This window comes from Xiphophorus maculatus, chromosome 23, assembly GCF_002775205.1.
Source record: "Xiphophorus maculatus strain JP 163 A chromosome 23, X_maculatus-5.0-male, whole genome shotgun sequence".
NCBI lineage: Eukaryota > Metazoa > Chordata > Actinopteri > Cyprinodontiformes > Poeciliidae > Xiphophorus > Xiphophorus maculatus.
In genome coordinates this window covers 11,361,101-11,377,105 of record NC_036465.1, presented here as the reverse complement: position 1 = coordinate 11,377,105, position 16,005 = coordinate 11,361,101, and the positions used below count along the sequence as shown (strand labels likewise).

The 16,005-nt window shown below is 37.9% G+C and overlaps 1 protein-coding gene across 2 annotated transcripts; it reads left to right on the top strand.

The window, feature by feature from the left end:
- The first annotated feature begins 304 nt into the window (after positions 1-304).
- hs3st1 (heparan sulfate-glucosamine 3-sulfotransferase 1) lies at positions 305-3,017 on the top strand. 2 transcript variants are annotated; one of them, XM_005802077.2, is made up of 2 exons: positions 305-519; positions 946-3,017. In XM_005802077.2, the coding sequence occupies exon 2, from the start codon at positions 1,079-1,081 to the stop codon at positions 1,997-1,999; it is 921 nt and encodes a 306-aa protein (XP_005802134.1). In that variant the 5' UTR covers positions 305-519; positions 946-1,078; the 3' UTR covers positions 2,000-3,017. The 2 variants fall into 2 exon arrangements, with proteins under 2 accessions (XP_005802134.1, XP_023183941.1); XM_023328173.1 differs by having other exon boundaries at positions 932-3,017.
- The last annotated feature ends 12,988 nt before the right edge of the window (positions 3,018-16,005 follow it).

Below are 16,005 nucleotides of genomic sequence, written 5' to 3'. Positions count from 1 at the left end.
ATCAAAAGCAGCAGAAATATGTAAAGCGGAAATAAAGTTGTGTTTTGTTTAATTTTGTTTTTTTACACAACATTGTATACAGATGCCAGGTATTAATGTTTATACAAAAGCCCATGCTACAAGCACCACAACTATTATTAGAGGTCCCCCTCTGAGGGGCCCCTTGCTAAACTTCCTGGAAGCGCCTCTGCTTTCTCACATACCAGCGGCGTGATCCTGTTTAATACCTCCCGACATTTCCACAGCGTGTGTCGGAAGGGGGAGTGGTCCCGAGGGCGTAGTGTAGGCGTGGGCTTGCTGACAGTTTCTGAGAGTGAAAAACCGGGGAGGACCGTCTGAAGCCGAGCAGACAGAGCGGACGCGCTCCGGTGAAGTTCTGTCCAGATCGGAGTTTTCTCTCTGTGCGCGCTGGAGGTTCAGCGGAACGGAGCTGGATCGTAAAACCTCGGTTCTGCCAGCAGAGAGACTCAAACTGAAGGAAATGAGATCTTTGTCGATTGGAGGATTATAGTCTGAAAGGTAAAGGAGGATTTGTAGATCGGTGCGTTCTAACGTGATGGGGAAGATAAAGCGTGCGTCCTTTATTGTTGTAGTAAAAATGTGATTTCTATTCTAATTGCTGCGTGATATAGTTCCACCAACCTGCTTCTGTTATTGGCCTCTTAATTTATATGTTGTTGATGTATTATCAGCATTCTTTATTTTATCTGTAGGGACTATATAACAATAATAGACACTTGGATAAAATGGGATTTAGTATCCCTTCATAGTTGCCATAATATTGAGGTAGACTGTAGTTGTAAAGAACAGAGAATCCTTGTTAAACATCCATCATTATGGAATTAAGGTCTACTCACTTCCTTGAACATGTGGACTTTGAGGCTACAAAGGGTTTTCTAATGCATGTCCACCTGCTGTGCTCTAAATCCAGCTGTTTCCTTCCAGTTGCTGCTGCAGGAGGAGAACAACAACCTTTCCTTCACTCAGACCTTTGTCTTCAGGCTGCTGCTCTTTCAATGTGGCATACAGTTTTGCTCCATTCGCCAGGCTGAAATCTTCCAGGGTCAGGACCTCTGTCATGGCAGCCCTGCTCCTCGGGCTGCTGCTGTTCGCTATGCAGTCCCCTCCGCTCCCGTCCAGGCCCCTGGCGGACGGGGGGTCATCTTCGCCCCCCACGTCCTCACCGGCCGCCGACAACGGCACCACCAGCCACCCCAATGGGACCCTGCAGCAGCTTCCTCAGATAATAATCATCGGCGTGAGGAAGGGGGGCACGAGGGCTCTGATCGAGATGCTCAGTTTGCACAGCGCCGTGGTGGCGGCTCAGAATGAAGTTCACTTTTTCGACTGGGAGAGTCACTTTCAAAAAGGCTTGCCCTGGTACCTCAGTCAGATGCCTTATGCCTTCCCCGAACAGCTGACGGTGGAAAAGACGCCGGCCTACTTCACTTCTGCCAAGGTCCCTAAACGCATCTATCAGATGAACCCCAACATCAAGCTGTTGCTCATCCTCAGAGACCCAACGGAGCGGGTGCTCTCGGACTACACCCAGGTCTTCTACAACCGCCTCCAGAAGCACAAGCGCTACCAGCCCATCGAATCGGTGCTGGTGAAGGACGGAGAGATCAACCTGGGGTACAAGGCTCTGAATCGCAGCCTGTACTATGTTCACATGCAGAACTGGCTGCAGTACTTCCCCCTGGAGAGCATCCTCGTTGTGGACGGGGACAGACTAATCAAGGACCCCTTACCCGAGATGAAAAAAGTGGAAAGATTCCTAAAGCTGGAGCCGCAGATAAACGCTTCAAATTTTTACTTCAACAAAACAAAAGGATTCTACTGTTTGAGGGATCACGGGCGAGAGCGGTGTTTGCACGACTCGAAGGGCAGAGCACACCCTCATGTAGCTCCTGCCATCCTGCAGAAACTCTACCAGTTCTTCCACCAACCTAACAAAAAGTTCTTTGAGCTGGTGGGAAGAACATTTAACTGGAAATAAATGTTTGAGTTTGTGCATAATGAGCTCACTAACAACATAAATGAAGGGACAAAAGCTAATGTAAATTTAAACAAAATTTTATTTTTTTACTAGTATATTTGTTACGGGGGCAGTCTGGGTCAATCCAGCCCCTCGCCTGCTCATACTTTAACTTTGTACCCAGATGTTGCCATTCGGTTTGTTCCGTTTTCCGTTTTGAACCTGTAAACAAACCAGTTCATACAGATGTGCTTTATCTTTTGTTGTAGTTAGACAACTTCATTAATAAGGGAGATAAGGCAATTCATTTATCTGTATATTATTATCCATTAACTTAAAATGACCACCATCTCCACTGATTGTGGCTATAAACTCCTGTAAAACACGACAAGCCCAATGAAACCAAAATAACTTTGAGTAGTGACCTGCTAGTGAAAATTCTTCATTATAGTTTTGAAACAAAATTACTTAACAGTAGACTGTGGTTGGAATATAAAAGTGGGTATAAATGGATGTTGGCTTGGTGTGAAACGTCCTGCAGTCGGCTCTGTTTTGTTTCCCCCTAAACATTATGTATGAAATGGCCAACAGTGAGGTGAAAATCAGGGCAGACTGCTGGTTTTCTTTTCCAAACACCCATTTCATTGACACCCTGTGCTGTGAGGAATGTGGACCAGCTTCAGCTCAGCTCGTATCAGCAGACTCGTTTTACACGGTGCCAGTAATGTTACATAAAGATATGCACTGAGCAGCTTTTTACTGTCAGACGTTTTTCTTTCGCATTATCTGAGAATGCATTGTTCAGATCTAACTGTATTTCAGGCTCTGAAGGAATTTATTGCTGCTGTATTTTTTTAGAGGCACACACACTAAATATTGAACAATAATTTGTTCTTTTTGTGATCAGTTTCTTTTTTGTTTGCAAGAGCCAGTCATGTAAACATGGAACCCAGATATTGCTCATCAATAACTCAACTGTAAATATTTTTTATAAAACTGAGAAGTTAACACTATAATAAAGATGTTATTTTATTTTTTACATGTCTACTGCTCTCTCTTTCTTTTTTTCTTCTTTTTTTTACATATTTTTACGCTGTGCAGTTTATCTTTGCTTGTAGGATGACTCGGGTCATTATTTCTCCACCTGGTGACTTGCATAACAGCTGTATCTTCCGTGTTTTAGTCGGCCTCTCATGCGTTTAGGAAACTATGCATTAACTTTTATAGTTCAGATAATGAGTTATCTTGGATTTCCAGTTTGGCCGCCTGCTATCAGAAGAGCTACATTTGGATTTTAGTGCGTGTTTAATAAGCTGTTGTCTGATGCTTCATTAGCTGTTTTCAGAGCAGGTTCTTTACACAACTTAATTATCTGCTATTATAGCATGTGAGAATTAAGAGTGGGGGACAGAGGTGAAGTAAAATTTGAGCACAATCTGAACCAAAAAAAAAAGAATCAAAGGAGAAGTTGTTTATGCCCAAGGGTGCAATCATCTTACTTAGTTTTTAAGAGAGGCAAAGCATTATTTATTCAAATCACATCCGCAAACATTAAAACCTCAGCTCCAAAAAGGTTTTGTGATATTTGGATGTGGCCCGGATGCACTCAGAGGCATGCCAGGACTTCAGACAGGACTCTAAGCTTGCTGCTCCTTAAATCCACACCACAACAAGAATTTCTTTTCTTTTCCTTTTGCCCTCAGAGATTGCAAATTATATCTTCCTGCTCTCTCTGCACTTTGCATGTGTTCACTTTGGAGAGATTATTGAGTAACCCAATCAGAGAGGCTTTGGAGTAAAACCCGTTTTGCTGTAGGCATAAAGGAAAGAGGCGGAGAAGGTAAACAGAGATCTTGAGGGGCCAGGGTTGATCTTAGATTATCAAGGATCTCTAAAATGTGCGTCATCTGGCCTGCATGGGGAAAACAACAAAATGAACATTATTTATTTTCAAGATGGGGTCATTGCTGGCAGCTACATCTGGAGGAATGTACTGGAATTCAACTGCTTTTGAAAGTAAGACACAAAACAGTAGCAATGTCAGTGTCACCTTCCCCTAGGTCAAAGTAAGACTAATGAAATATCCAGATAATTTAATTTTCCCTCCACACTACAGCCTGCAATAACTACCATTTAGGAAGAAGATGAATAAATTGCATGCATGCTAATCTTCAACTGTCTGCCTAAAAAGCTGTTTACGTTCTCACTCAAACTAGAGGGAGCACATCACCCAAGTTTTAAAGTCCTTACACTTGCTTGCTGTAGCTCAAAGAATAGGCTTTAAAATACTTTTGTTAGTTTATAAATCACCAAACAACCTGGAGTCATTGTATCAGCCTTCCAAACCATTGGTCTGGTCTGATTGTTCAGCTCTACTCTGTATCGCCAGAATCAAAACCAGCATTCAGCTTTTATGTTCCTCTACTCTAGAACAAACTTCAAGAAAATTTCAAAACTGCTGAAACACTGAGATCTTTTAAATCAATTCTAAAACCCAATAGTTTAAAGTTGTCTTTGATTAACAGCAACCAGAACATCTTTAGTTTCAGTCAAGATTTCAACTTTTCATTAATTAACTTGATTTTGCCATTGCAATGTAATGTTTAATATTTATTTATTGAGTTATGTTTTATGTTTTTATTTTCAAATAAACATCACTAGTATCTGGTTCTGCTAATGTATTAAGGAAGCTCAAATTGTTTTCATAGCCTTTAGTTAATCTGTATTGTTTGCTTCGGTGTTGCTCTTTGTTTTCTTCACAATAATCAATAGGTTCATTATGATCAGGTCAGCCTGTTGACCGATCAACTCAATGATGCTATGGTCATTAAAATTGGTGTTTTTGATATTGTGTGCAGGCACCGAATCCTGTTGGAAAATGAAATTAGCATTTTTATAAAGCTTGCCATTTTAGTGCCCTAAGATAGATGACTGCATCACTTTAAAATTGAGAAAACACAGTGGACCAACACAGCAGTGTCCCCAAGTCATGACTAACTGTGAAAACCTCTCAGCTGACCTCAAACAACTTGGATTTGTGCTTCTTTGTTCTTCCCACAGACTAATCAGTGTTGATTTTCAAATGAAATGTAAAAGTTCCTATCATCTGTAAAGAGGCCTTTGGACCACTGAGCTGCAATCCAGACTCATTTCTCATTTGTGTAAGAGAAGTGCCTTTGATGTTGTCCTTGCTATGTGAGACACTTATAATAAGCACATAAAACCTTATTTACATAGTTGCTTTCGTAGGTCTAAAAGTGTTTGCACAGAAAGAAACACAAAACGTTAAATATCAGTTCATCAGGAATAGCTGGGATAAAGAAAGAAACATTGGTAGTATTGAATATATTTGTATGTGGAGGCCCTAGAAACGTTTTCTCCAGCAAAAGGCAATGCCTTGTGAGTTACCACAAAACTCTTGAATATGTTTCTCAATGCTCTTGAAACTCCAACTATCCTTGTTGTGTGTGCATCCCTTTTCCCTTCACTTAATTTTCCATTAATACACTTAGATACAGCACAACTACTTTCTTTTGCAATGATCTATTTTGCCTTAACCTCCACCTCTGTCAAGCAGTCATCCTCGTGATTGTGTTGGCCACAGGATATAATAGTCCTATTTATATAATTTTTAATTAGTCTAATGTGATATTCAAAAGTTTTGATAAAGCCATAACCTCAGAATTCACATAAATAATCACTTGACAAACATTTTGTGTGTGAGGAGTTCATATAATGTATTTGGTTCAGTTTTTTAACTGAACTACTGAAATAAATAGAACGTAAAATATACTCAGATATTTGCAAAGTGATCTAAAACAAACGTTTAATGTCAAAAGTGGCAATTCATGGATAACTCAATTTTTTCAAATGTTCCATTTGTTCTGCAAGCATCAGTGTAGGAAATCAGTGGTTCTGCTGAATAAAACCATAGATTACAAGAAAGAGACACCACATAAACTTCAGGTTGCCTGACAAGATTAATTGCAGAGGAAAGAAGAAAAGCAAATCTTTTACTTGAGTGAAATCATTACAGACTTATCCTTCCGATTTCTGGTTCACTCCGGAATGCTTTGTCCCATTTTTAAAGTGGGAAGTTTAAAGGTTGAATTCACAGTTTGGTGAAGATGTTAACAACTCAAAGACCTGTGAAGTCTGAGTATGAACCCTTAATGTGCTAACAAGGCACCAGAAAGCAGAAAAGGTCACAAAAAGTCTGCTTTTCTGCTTGTAAACTTTCATTTCAAAAGAGAAAAACTTAGCGTGTGAAACTGCTTTTGCTTTCCACTGAAATTAATATTGTACAGTAACAGATTCAGTTCAAAGATTTTCTTCAGTATATCATTTTCTTTAATTCTCTGATTGATGAATTATCTCATGACTTCTCTCATTCCTCCCGGCACCTTGGAGGTATCACAGAGCTCAGGTTTGCAGGTAAAATAAAAAATTTAAAACCCTGATTTTCAATTTTTGGTCCTTTTATTTGAGTAATAATTTGGATGTCTAATTTTTAATTTTATTTGGATAAAATGATGTTATAGTCGTGCTACTTTTACATGAGAATAATTTTGGGCTACTCCTTACTGAACTTTTATTGTCTGTATTAAAGTTTTAAAGTTGTAATGGGGCATAGCTCAATTTTTCTTTTGGGATGATAGCTGTATGCTTACACAGTTTCTTACTTTTTAAAAAATTGTAAGCTTAAAACAAACCAAGAGCCTTCAAGGTTACCATGGAAATCTGATTGAAATTTAAACCTTTCTACCTGAATGTTGAAGTCAATTTCCCTAAACTGTTGCAGTAAGTTAAAGCAACATCATCTCTTTAAAGTAATCATTTGATCCCTTGCATAAAACATAAATTATAGACCGTTATGTAAATATATTTAAAAGCCTGCTTTATAAACACCTGCAGAGCCTCTCTGATGTTGAAATACGATCCCTGTCGATGCTGCTGTCTCCCTTTCCCTGCTCTGTTTATACACTAGCAACGTAAGAGAGGCATCTATTAAGAGTTCATGAACGCCCCATTAGTCTACTCAGCTGTGCAGCCCTCTAAAGTTTTACAGTCACAGATCCCCCCCCCACATCACCTAATTAATCTCAGCCACATAATTAATTTGTCTCCTCACACGCATGCACTAAGAGCAGTAAACTCAAGCAACAACCAGGATTAATGGCTTTGCCCTCCTCCCGGCACCTCCCTCTCCTCCAATACCTCTGCTGTAATGTAATTTGCCGTAGAAGTTTCTGGACTTGTTTGGAGCCAGTCGGCCGCCACCTCCTCCTTTTCCCTTCACCAGCTGCCAGCCCACACTCGTTGTTCCTGAAGAGGCCCGTTTTCCTCCAAACCACAATCAGCCATTCTGGACTTTTTCAAAGGTTGATGTGATCCGATGGAGCACAGCCTCCTTGCGCAGTCTCCTGGGCTGCAGCTTTAATTGGAATAGATTGTTTGTCGAAGTCAATGCGTGAAGCACGGTAGAATTAACACATTCTGTTTTTATTTGGCCCAAACTGAATCTGGAACATTCAAACTGTGATTACTTGTTAGCTTCAGAGTGAGCTGGTCGTGCATTAAGTAGTTAATTTTCTGGCACGCAGGGGAATATTTTAGTAGTCATCACAGGTCTGATTGTGTTTCTAAAGGAATTGTTTAGCATGCTCTTTTAAAGTCATTTATCAAGTATCATGGATATTCAGCTTGCTTACAAATTGATGTCCTTGCTTGTTGCAAGAAACATTTTCTCTTAATTTCCCAACTTGTACACTTTGCAGATCATTTTTGCTTTGTAATAATCTACTGAATAAGATCAGCAGCACTGATTTAACATATGGTGCCTTATAAAAATATTACTCCCCTTAAACTTTTTTTTTTATATTTTAATGAGTTTCAAATAAAAACTTCAAGGTATTTTATTGGAATTTTATGTGATATACCAAAACAAAGAAAAGCAAGGCCTGGACAACAGCAAGTACTTAATATCCATTTAAAACACTTCTAACTGCTTGTTTTAATAGTTGACACACAAAATTTCACAAAGTATGCATTTTCATGGACAGCAAAATCGTCTTAGCTCTCACAATGTAAATAATATTCTCAGTCTTACTGATTTTCAGTCTTTGGGGTTGCAGCAAATCAGCAAGTGCATAGGTATTTCAGCTCTCAAGCTGCATTTTCAAGTGAATATTCTGAATATATTCTGTGAAAAAAATCCATAAGTAGGTGAGTTTTCTGCAAAGAATTTGGAATTATAATCCACAAAAAAAATCTATGGATTCAATGAAGGACATAGTTATGAATTTGAAGGTAATGAATTTGAAGGATTTGACAAATTTCAAGTTTAGATCACTATCCTTCAAATAATACATCACTATCCTTCAAATTCATAACTATGTCCTTTGTAAAACAAAATCTCTATGTTTTACAATGGCCCAGTCAGAGTTCAAACCTTCATCTAGTGAAGGTTTCAGAAACTGATTGTTACAGATGTTCTCCATTCATACAAAGTTAAAACTAAAATTCAGGATTGCAGCTGCAATTTCTATAAAGCATTTGCCACACTATTGAAACTATTTTTATAAAATCCTCCCAAAATATATTAAGGTTAATGTTGAGAATGTGAAAAATATCAAAATGTTCACGAGTCATACACATTTGTCTTTGGTACTGTATGTGTATAGTCACACTAATTGGCTGTCTTTTTATTTTGGTTCATAAAACGAGCACAAAAAATGCTGTATTTCAGTCCCAGGTCTGACTTTAGATCAGAAGATATAAAGTCACAGTTAAAGAAACTTATGTTCCTGCAGAAAAAACAGCATATTTTAAAATGCTTAGAGGAATTTCAGAAATGTTAAGTCAACCCCTTCAAAACGCCTGCACCTTCAGATGATAACAATCAGAAGGAACTCATTTTTGGATCAAATATTCTCTCTCGAGTGTAACATTAAAGTCACAGGAGACCAAATATGTGAATAGTCTGTCTTTAGATGTAGAAATGTAATAAAAAAAAGTTTTTCATTGTTTGCTTTTCTTTGGTAAGAAGAGTTTTGCAAGAAGCTTTTGTTCAAAGACATGCATTCCAGCTGGAAGTAATTCTGTTTCTTTTTGAACGGCGTAACCTTGAAGTCAAGACACAACAGAGGAAAGAAAGTGGGCTTAGAAAATATGCTCAGTTTTGATTAAATCACCACGCAGAGATCAGCACATCAAACAATCATTCTGACAAAGTTACTGTACAACAGCTTCTGTTGATTTCATCCATTATCAAAATACTAAATGAAAGACACTTTTTAAAAGATAATCTTCTTGACTTTATTGCTCCTGAAAACCTTTTCAAACAAGTCTTTAAGTTTATTCAGATCGAGGTAAAAAACAATTACAACTTCAGGGATTATTAAGAAAACAAAGCACAGTGGCTGCTTCGCCTCAAGGACTGTGATTTTCAAGTTTCCATGTTTACCAGTAGAACTGCAGACAGACATAAAGGCATTCTGATGTATGTTCAGTATTTTGTTGGAAGTGCAGAATCGTTTGAAATACCAGGTGGCGCTGGAAGGAAGAGCATCACTGCACCTGAATGCTGTTAAAATGTTTGCCGCAGCAGGATTTATGACAGCCGTGTTTGCTTTTTTTTTTTTACCAAGGCTTTGAAAATGTCCGTCTTCGAATGAAAAGTATATATACCTCAGGATGTGCAGTCTCACTCTGTGATGCCTTAAAGACTGCAGACTATCACAATATACAGAAAAACATCATAATGATCATAACAAAATAAAACTCAGATGAAGACATCCTGCAAACGGTGACTCCAGAGCCAGTGTGGCACTTTGGTCCCTCCACTCTGGATCTTCTCTTTTGATTATATACGTAATAAGAAATGATCATTTCAGGAGTTGTTTTCTGTAAGTTTTAATGTAAAATCCACAATCTGAAAATAGAAGTAAATTTTATTTCAATGGTTTTAGGTTTCATGATAAAACATTTTGCAGAGTACATATTTAAAAATGTCTTTGTGTGGCTCTAGGCGAGTTTTATTTCTAAAAATGTTTCCCTCAATGGAAAAGGTTGCTTACCCTTGCTCTAATTTGTCAATGAATGTTTTTTTAGCCTTAAACATGGGAGTTTTTTAGTGTCTTATAGCTCGATGCAATTTGATGCAACAAAGTTTAAAACTACAGAACAAAAAACAATTAACCAGGAGTCAAGAGTCTCTGGAAAACAAATCTGTTCTGTATATCTATTATCTAAACTTTGCACAAAAAGTAAGAAAATAACTTTTCCAAAGTAATTTGAAAATGATAAAATTGGCAATATTTCCAATAAGGAGCCAGCAGAAGCACTGCAAATTTTACAGGAAGGAAACCTTGCTTCTTGATTAGAAATCTTTTGCCATTTGTATTATGCTACATTTGTAAGTAAAATTTGTAGGTTGTGCAAATTTTAATTGCAAATTTACTCGCACCATACATTTCAGTACATCTCTAAAGGTTTGCTTAGATTTTGATTTTGATTCACTGACGCTCAATTGGTTAAAGTTGTACACACTTACAGCTTACATGGGGAAAAAATAAAACATCCCATTATGTGAGGTCAAAGTTCACATGTGCACAGCCAGCAGAGAACATTTTTAATTGGCTGCTCTTTCACATCAATCATAGAACTCCTAAAAGTTAATGACTGCCTTTGTTTCAGTGCTGAAACTGCCGTGACTGAATCAACATGCATGGACATGAACCAGATAGAGATGATGTAAGAACAAATCTATGTGGTATTCTTTAATTGAAACCTGACAAGTAATTTCTGTTTGAGAAACCTGATGTCAATCTGCACGTTAAATACAAACAGGAAGGGCGTGCCGTGGTGGCGGAGGGGTTAGCGCGACCCACATTCAGGCAAACGTAGCCTCGACGCGGCTGTCGCAGGTTCGACTCCCAGACCCGACGATGTTTACTGCATGCCTTCCCCCTTTCCTGTCAGCCTACTTTGAAAAAGGGACACTAGAGCCCACAAAAAGACCCCTTGCGGGACGATTAAAATAAATAAATTTAAAAAAAACATAGAAATGGGAACATTTTCCAGTTCCACATTTTCATCAGAACAATTCACAATTGTTCTGAACAATTCACAAACAGTTTAATTGATCAAGCTATTCTCATTCCTTTTCTTAAAGTATGCATAAAGTATTTCCATTTTTTTCTGTTTCTCTATGCTCTAATGCCAACCACCAGGAAAACCGCTTGTGTTTCTACAGAAACTTTGCACATTCTTCAGAACTGTAATGATGTGGTTCTGCAGTACTTATCTGGAACTTCTTCAGCTTATCTAGGAAGTTTCTCCTCAGAGAGCTGCCTTTCTGACTTGAAATTGCTTGGAGATCAGCGGTAACTCTTGAAATAACAACCACAAACATTCATATCTGTGTCTGAGATTCATTTTAAACTACAGCAAGATGCAGTTGTCAAGTAGTTTATGGTTTTATTAGAGGTTAATGATAGAAGCTGCACACTGGTTGGACTATCTAACAACACAAACTTAGAAGAAGACATCACTAGTTGTAAATCATCTGTAGCATTTTGTATACTCTGAAGAAAAAAGAAATGGTGACAAACATGATACAAATGATTCAAAAGCACAGCAAGAACGCCTCGCATTGTCTGTATTTGATATGGTGATATTGCTTTTTAGCAATATCCTAATTTCTAGCAATATCTTAGTTTTGTATATCAGGATATAATTGGCAAAATTAAAGACTTTGGGTTGCATTGAACCACTTTTCGTTCAAAATATTAAATATTTTAGCTGGTTAGACTTTGGATGATTCTTCACTGATCAGAGTTTATTAAAGACAGTGTTTGGTTTATGAAACCTCTATTGTATTTGTGAAATCCCCAAAAACAAAATAACATCTTAAATAAGTATCTTGACACAATTTTTTTTGCTTTTCTATCGCTACTGATACTGCTAAAGGTATCATCTGCTGCAGACTCTTCTTTGGCAGTAGAATAAAGGGAAGTTTCTCTGCTTTTAAGAAATCTGGACTGGAGATGTTTATCTATAGTTCAAAATCTAAAATGTCTGAACTGGTTACATGTGAACCTGATAGGCCTACACTCAATAGAGATTTTCAAAGCTTTTTTGGCCATTAAAACCATCTTAGACTCAGACAAAAATGCATTATATGAACTCAACAAACCTGGACTGATTTATTCTGTTGTAATTTTGGATTCTTTCTTATACAGTTCCTAAAATGAAATCCTGACTGTGTTTGCAAAAACGAATCAATTAGTTTTACCAAATAATGCAAGATTCTTGTCTCTTTCTTGTAAGTCAGATATCATGTACCATCTCATCTTGTGAAGTTGATGTGTTTTATACACCCATACTGTACTAGAGGAAAAACCCTCAGTATGTCCAAAGGAAAAATCTATATTTTTACCTTGTGTATCTAAGATATTGTGAATTATGACATATTTTTACTGCCCTCAAAGTCCTCTCTGTACAAACAACATAATTCTTCCAATAGATTGCAACATTATAGTCAATAAATTGAATCACTTGAATAAAATAAAGCCCCATATGACTCAAAGTTCTGCTCATGTCTCATCAATTTTCATCTCAGCTTATTAAATCAACGCACATTCCATTTTTGAGCTTGACATCGCAACAAATAACTTTTTGCCTTCCGTCAGAAAAATGTGGTTTCCCCTTTGAGTGAGCTTCCTCCTCAATCCTGTTTAGCCGTTCAAAGCTAATGGAACGTAAATGCACACGTCATTAGGAGAAAGAATGAGGGAGGGAGGGATTGAGTTCAGCTGCATGATGTATGTTCATATATTCGCATCCCTCCTTCATCTCGGGCAGGTTCTGCATGTCCTGCTGCTGTGCGAGCCAGTCATAGCTGTGTGCCGTTATCACTCATTTCATGGCACAGTGTCTTCTGGCAGGGGAATAAGCCTCCATGGCCAATGATAACTCCCACAGCCAACAAACACCTCTGCATGGGTGAAGCATGACTGGGTCCACAGATAGTTCTCACTCCTTCTGGGTGTGCATGTGCATCTCTGTGTGCAACTGTGCATGACCTGAACGGTTTGTTCGTGTTTTTCCCCGTACGTGTGAACTGGAAAAAACAGGTGGTTTCCATGGGAGTGCATGAACGTGTGGGATGAAGTCTGTGTGTTTCCATGCAAAGAAATCAGTGAACCATGTAGAATTTGATACTCAAGCAGGATTTCCAAACCTCTGAGCTTTAGATGCTCCCCAAAGAATGAAATTCAAATGGGTTCTGTTACTGAGAATTGTGTCATTTGCACTTTATGTCACAGCTGAGCTAATTTGGATGCACCTGGAGGTAAACACAGATCTTTATGAGCAGACACACAGCCATACTGTTAGTTTTCAGGCATGCAACAATTGGATGGCAAATGATTTATATAAAAACCAAATTCTATGAAAGATTATTCATGTATCATGTTGCAGCGTCAGTGAATGTTCTTTGTGTGTGCTGATTCAAACAGTAAGACAGCTGCACATTAAAACCAGGTGTTGGCTTGGTTCCTGAAGGGTCTTCATACAGAAAAACACGACTGTTCTAGTCCACTGGAAAAAAAAAATCACATTTTCATACTTTATTAAATTATGATAAGGTCTATAGGCAGATAAGGTGTGGGTTGTTGCAGTTCTCCACAACATTTTGTCTTAATCCAATGCATTAATTCAAAAAAACATAGAAAACAATCAGAATAATTATTTTTTAGATCCTGAAAACATTTATATTAGGTTGGGAGAGACAAGCAACCATTATAACTTGAAAATAATCTAAAATTTAATAACACAACCTTGACGTATTGCAAAAGCAGCCACAAATTTACAAGAAACCCAATTTTGAAACCAACCAAACAGCAGAACACCTGCATAATAGAGAAACTGACTAAAACTCTGTCTGATTTTTCTTTGTCTTTTCCACAATTGCACTTCAGCGCAGTAGCTATGCAAAAGCCCTAGCCAGGAACATGGACATGCAAATCTTTCTCCCTGACTGTTGTTGTTTCCATCTGTTTGTGATATTCTAGTCTGATCCCAAGTATTAGTTCCAGGTTCTGATCAAGGCATTTTAAATGATCTGCATTGTGTACCCTGACTAACGTCAACTCTTGGCACCTTTTTTGGGTTTACTGTGTGTCACTTTACGTCTGTTGCATCCCAGATGAGTCGTGTAGTTACAGCTTGCACTGCCAAATTTCATTTGCATAACTTGCAAAACTGTGTTAAAGACCATGCAAATTATCTTGTTGTCTGGGTGTTGCCAGGGGCGCAACTGCATATTTTCGGAGGTGTATGCAAACATGTCAGCCCCCCACACCACCACCACCACCGACATAAACGTGTACAACTCATTTTTAATTAAAGTATCAACAATAATAAATGTACATACAGTATATGTGAAAAAAATGTTGCCTACAGGGCAATTAAAAAAGAATGAAACAAAAAAACAGGGCAGTATTTCACAATTTAATATATTTGAGCCAAAGAGCCACTTCTGTTAGCCTGTGTCTAGAACCGCCTATGGGCTGCAGGTCTGAGGCATTTTGTTAGCATCTTTTCTATCATTCTTATAGCTTGATAGGAAGCCTTATCAAAACTAATAACCCACATTAATAAAATGGTGAAATAATATTGACCACAAAAAACTGTATTTATAAAACAAAGATATCAGCATTTTTCCTACACAATCCTAACTGTAAGTACATAAAATGCTGACTAGAAAAAAAAATCCCCACATCGTTTTTGCGCCCCCTCTAGTGCAGCGCCCCTATGCGTTGCATACACTGCATACCCACTTTTTGCTCCACTGGCTATTGCCTATAAAGCCAGGTGTGTTCAGCCATTTATAAAGGTGGTTACGTTTTGAAAATCAGAGATTGCTTTGGCTGCTGCAGTTCGTGTGACCTGTTGGGCAAATCTTTTTGAGACTACAAATCAGTTTTTTTCTTCCTAAATTTTGCTCATAAACAGATACTTAAATGCAACCACAGAGAAATATGTTAAGAGCTGGATTATCAGTGAATGTATGTTGTCTATGTTTCAATGGATTTTCTCATCTTTATGTCCTCATCCTAAGCACTTAGAGGAACATATGGCAAGAAAAACAATATTAGTTGCACCTGAATGCAACTAGAAGTTTACCTTAAGTGGCCGTAAAAGGATAATGCAGCGGTGGAGTTGACTATTCCTGAGGAAAAAATCCATAGTGCAGTACATCTGAAACCAAGATATGGCCAAGAAGAAATTTAGTTGAGAGCAAGATTTTGGAAAATACTGTACCTATTTTTAAAAGAGTCAAACTGGTTTTGGAGACAGAACATTCTGAATAGAACCTCACTAATCTGTACCATACATATATGAACAAATCTACAGCTTGGATTAGAGAGTGAAAAACAATATGCAGACTTAAATGTAAACCTCACAATATAGTCTCTAGAGGATAGGTTGGCATATGCAAATGTTTCATTAGGGGGAAACTAAACTAGGGCAGGTTTTTGTATGCTCACATTCAGCTCTTCTAGTCCATAATTGGAAACTTTTATGTCTGCAATGCATGTTTATTAAAATTAAAAAAAACATTGCCATGCAATAAAAACAAGGAATTGATGATCAACCACAGCAAGTGCTGCAAAATATCACGGGGTGATAGACAGTTGCAGGAATACAAATATGATGACAAATCAACTGATAAAGACCACAAAAGTAAAAGCAACCAAAAACGTGCCGGAGCAGCAAGACGGAAAAAATCAAGGAATATAAATTGACAGAAGAAAATGTAACAACGAAAAGCTTCAGCTGCTGCCAATGAATGAATCCTTCAAGTTTATGTCCACAACAAGTCAAGTCTATGTTTATTTGACATATATTCATTGGTTTGACCTATAATTAAAAATACTTCCTTCAGCTTATTGTTGGCTGAAGCTTTTAAGTCAACTCTTAGAAATTATCTTAGAATTTCTGAGATTAGAGGGAGGCAG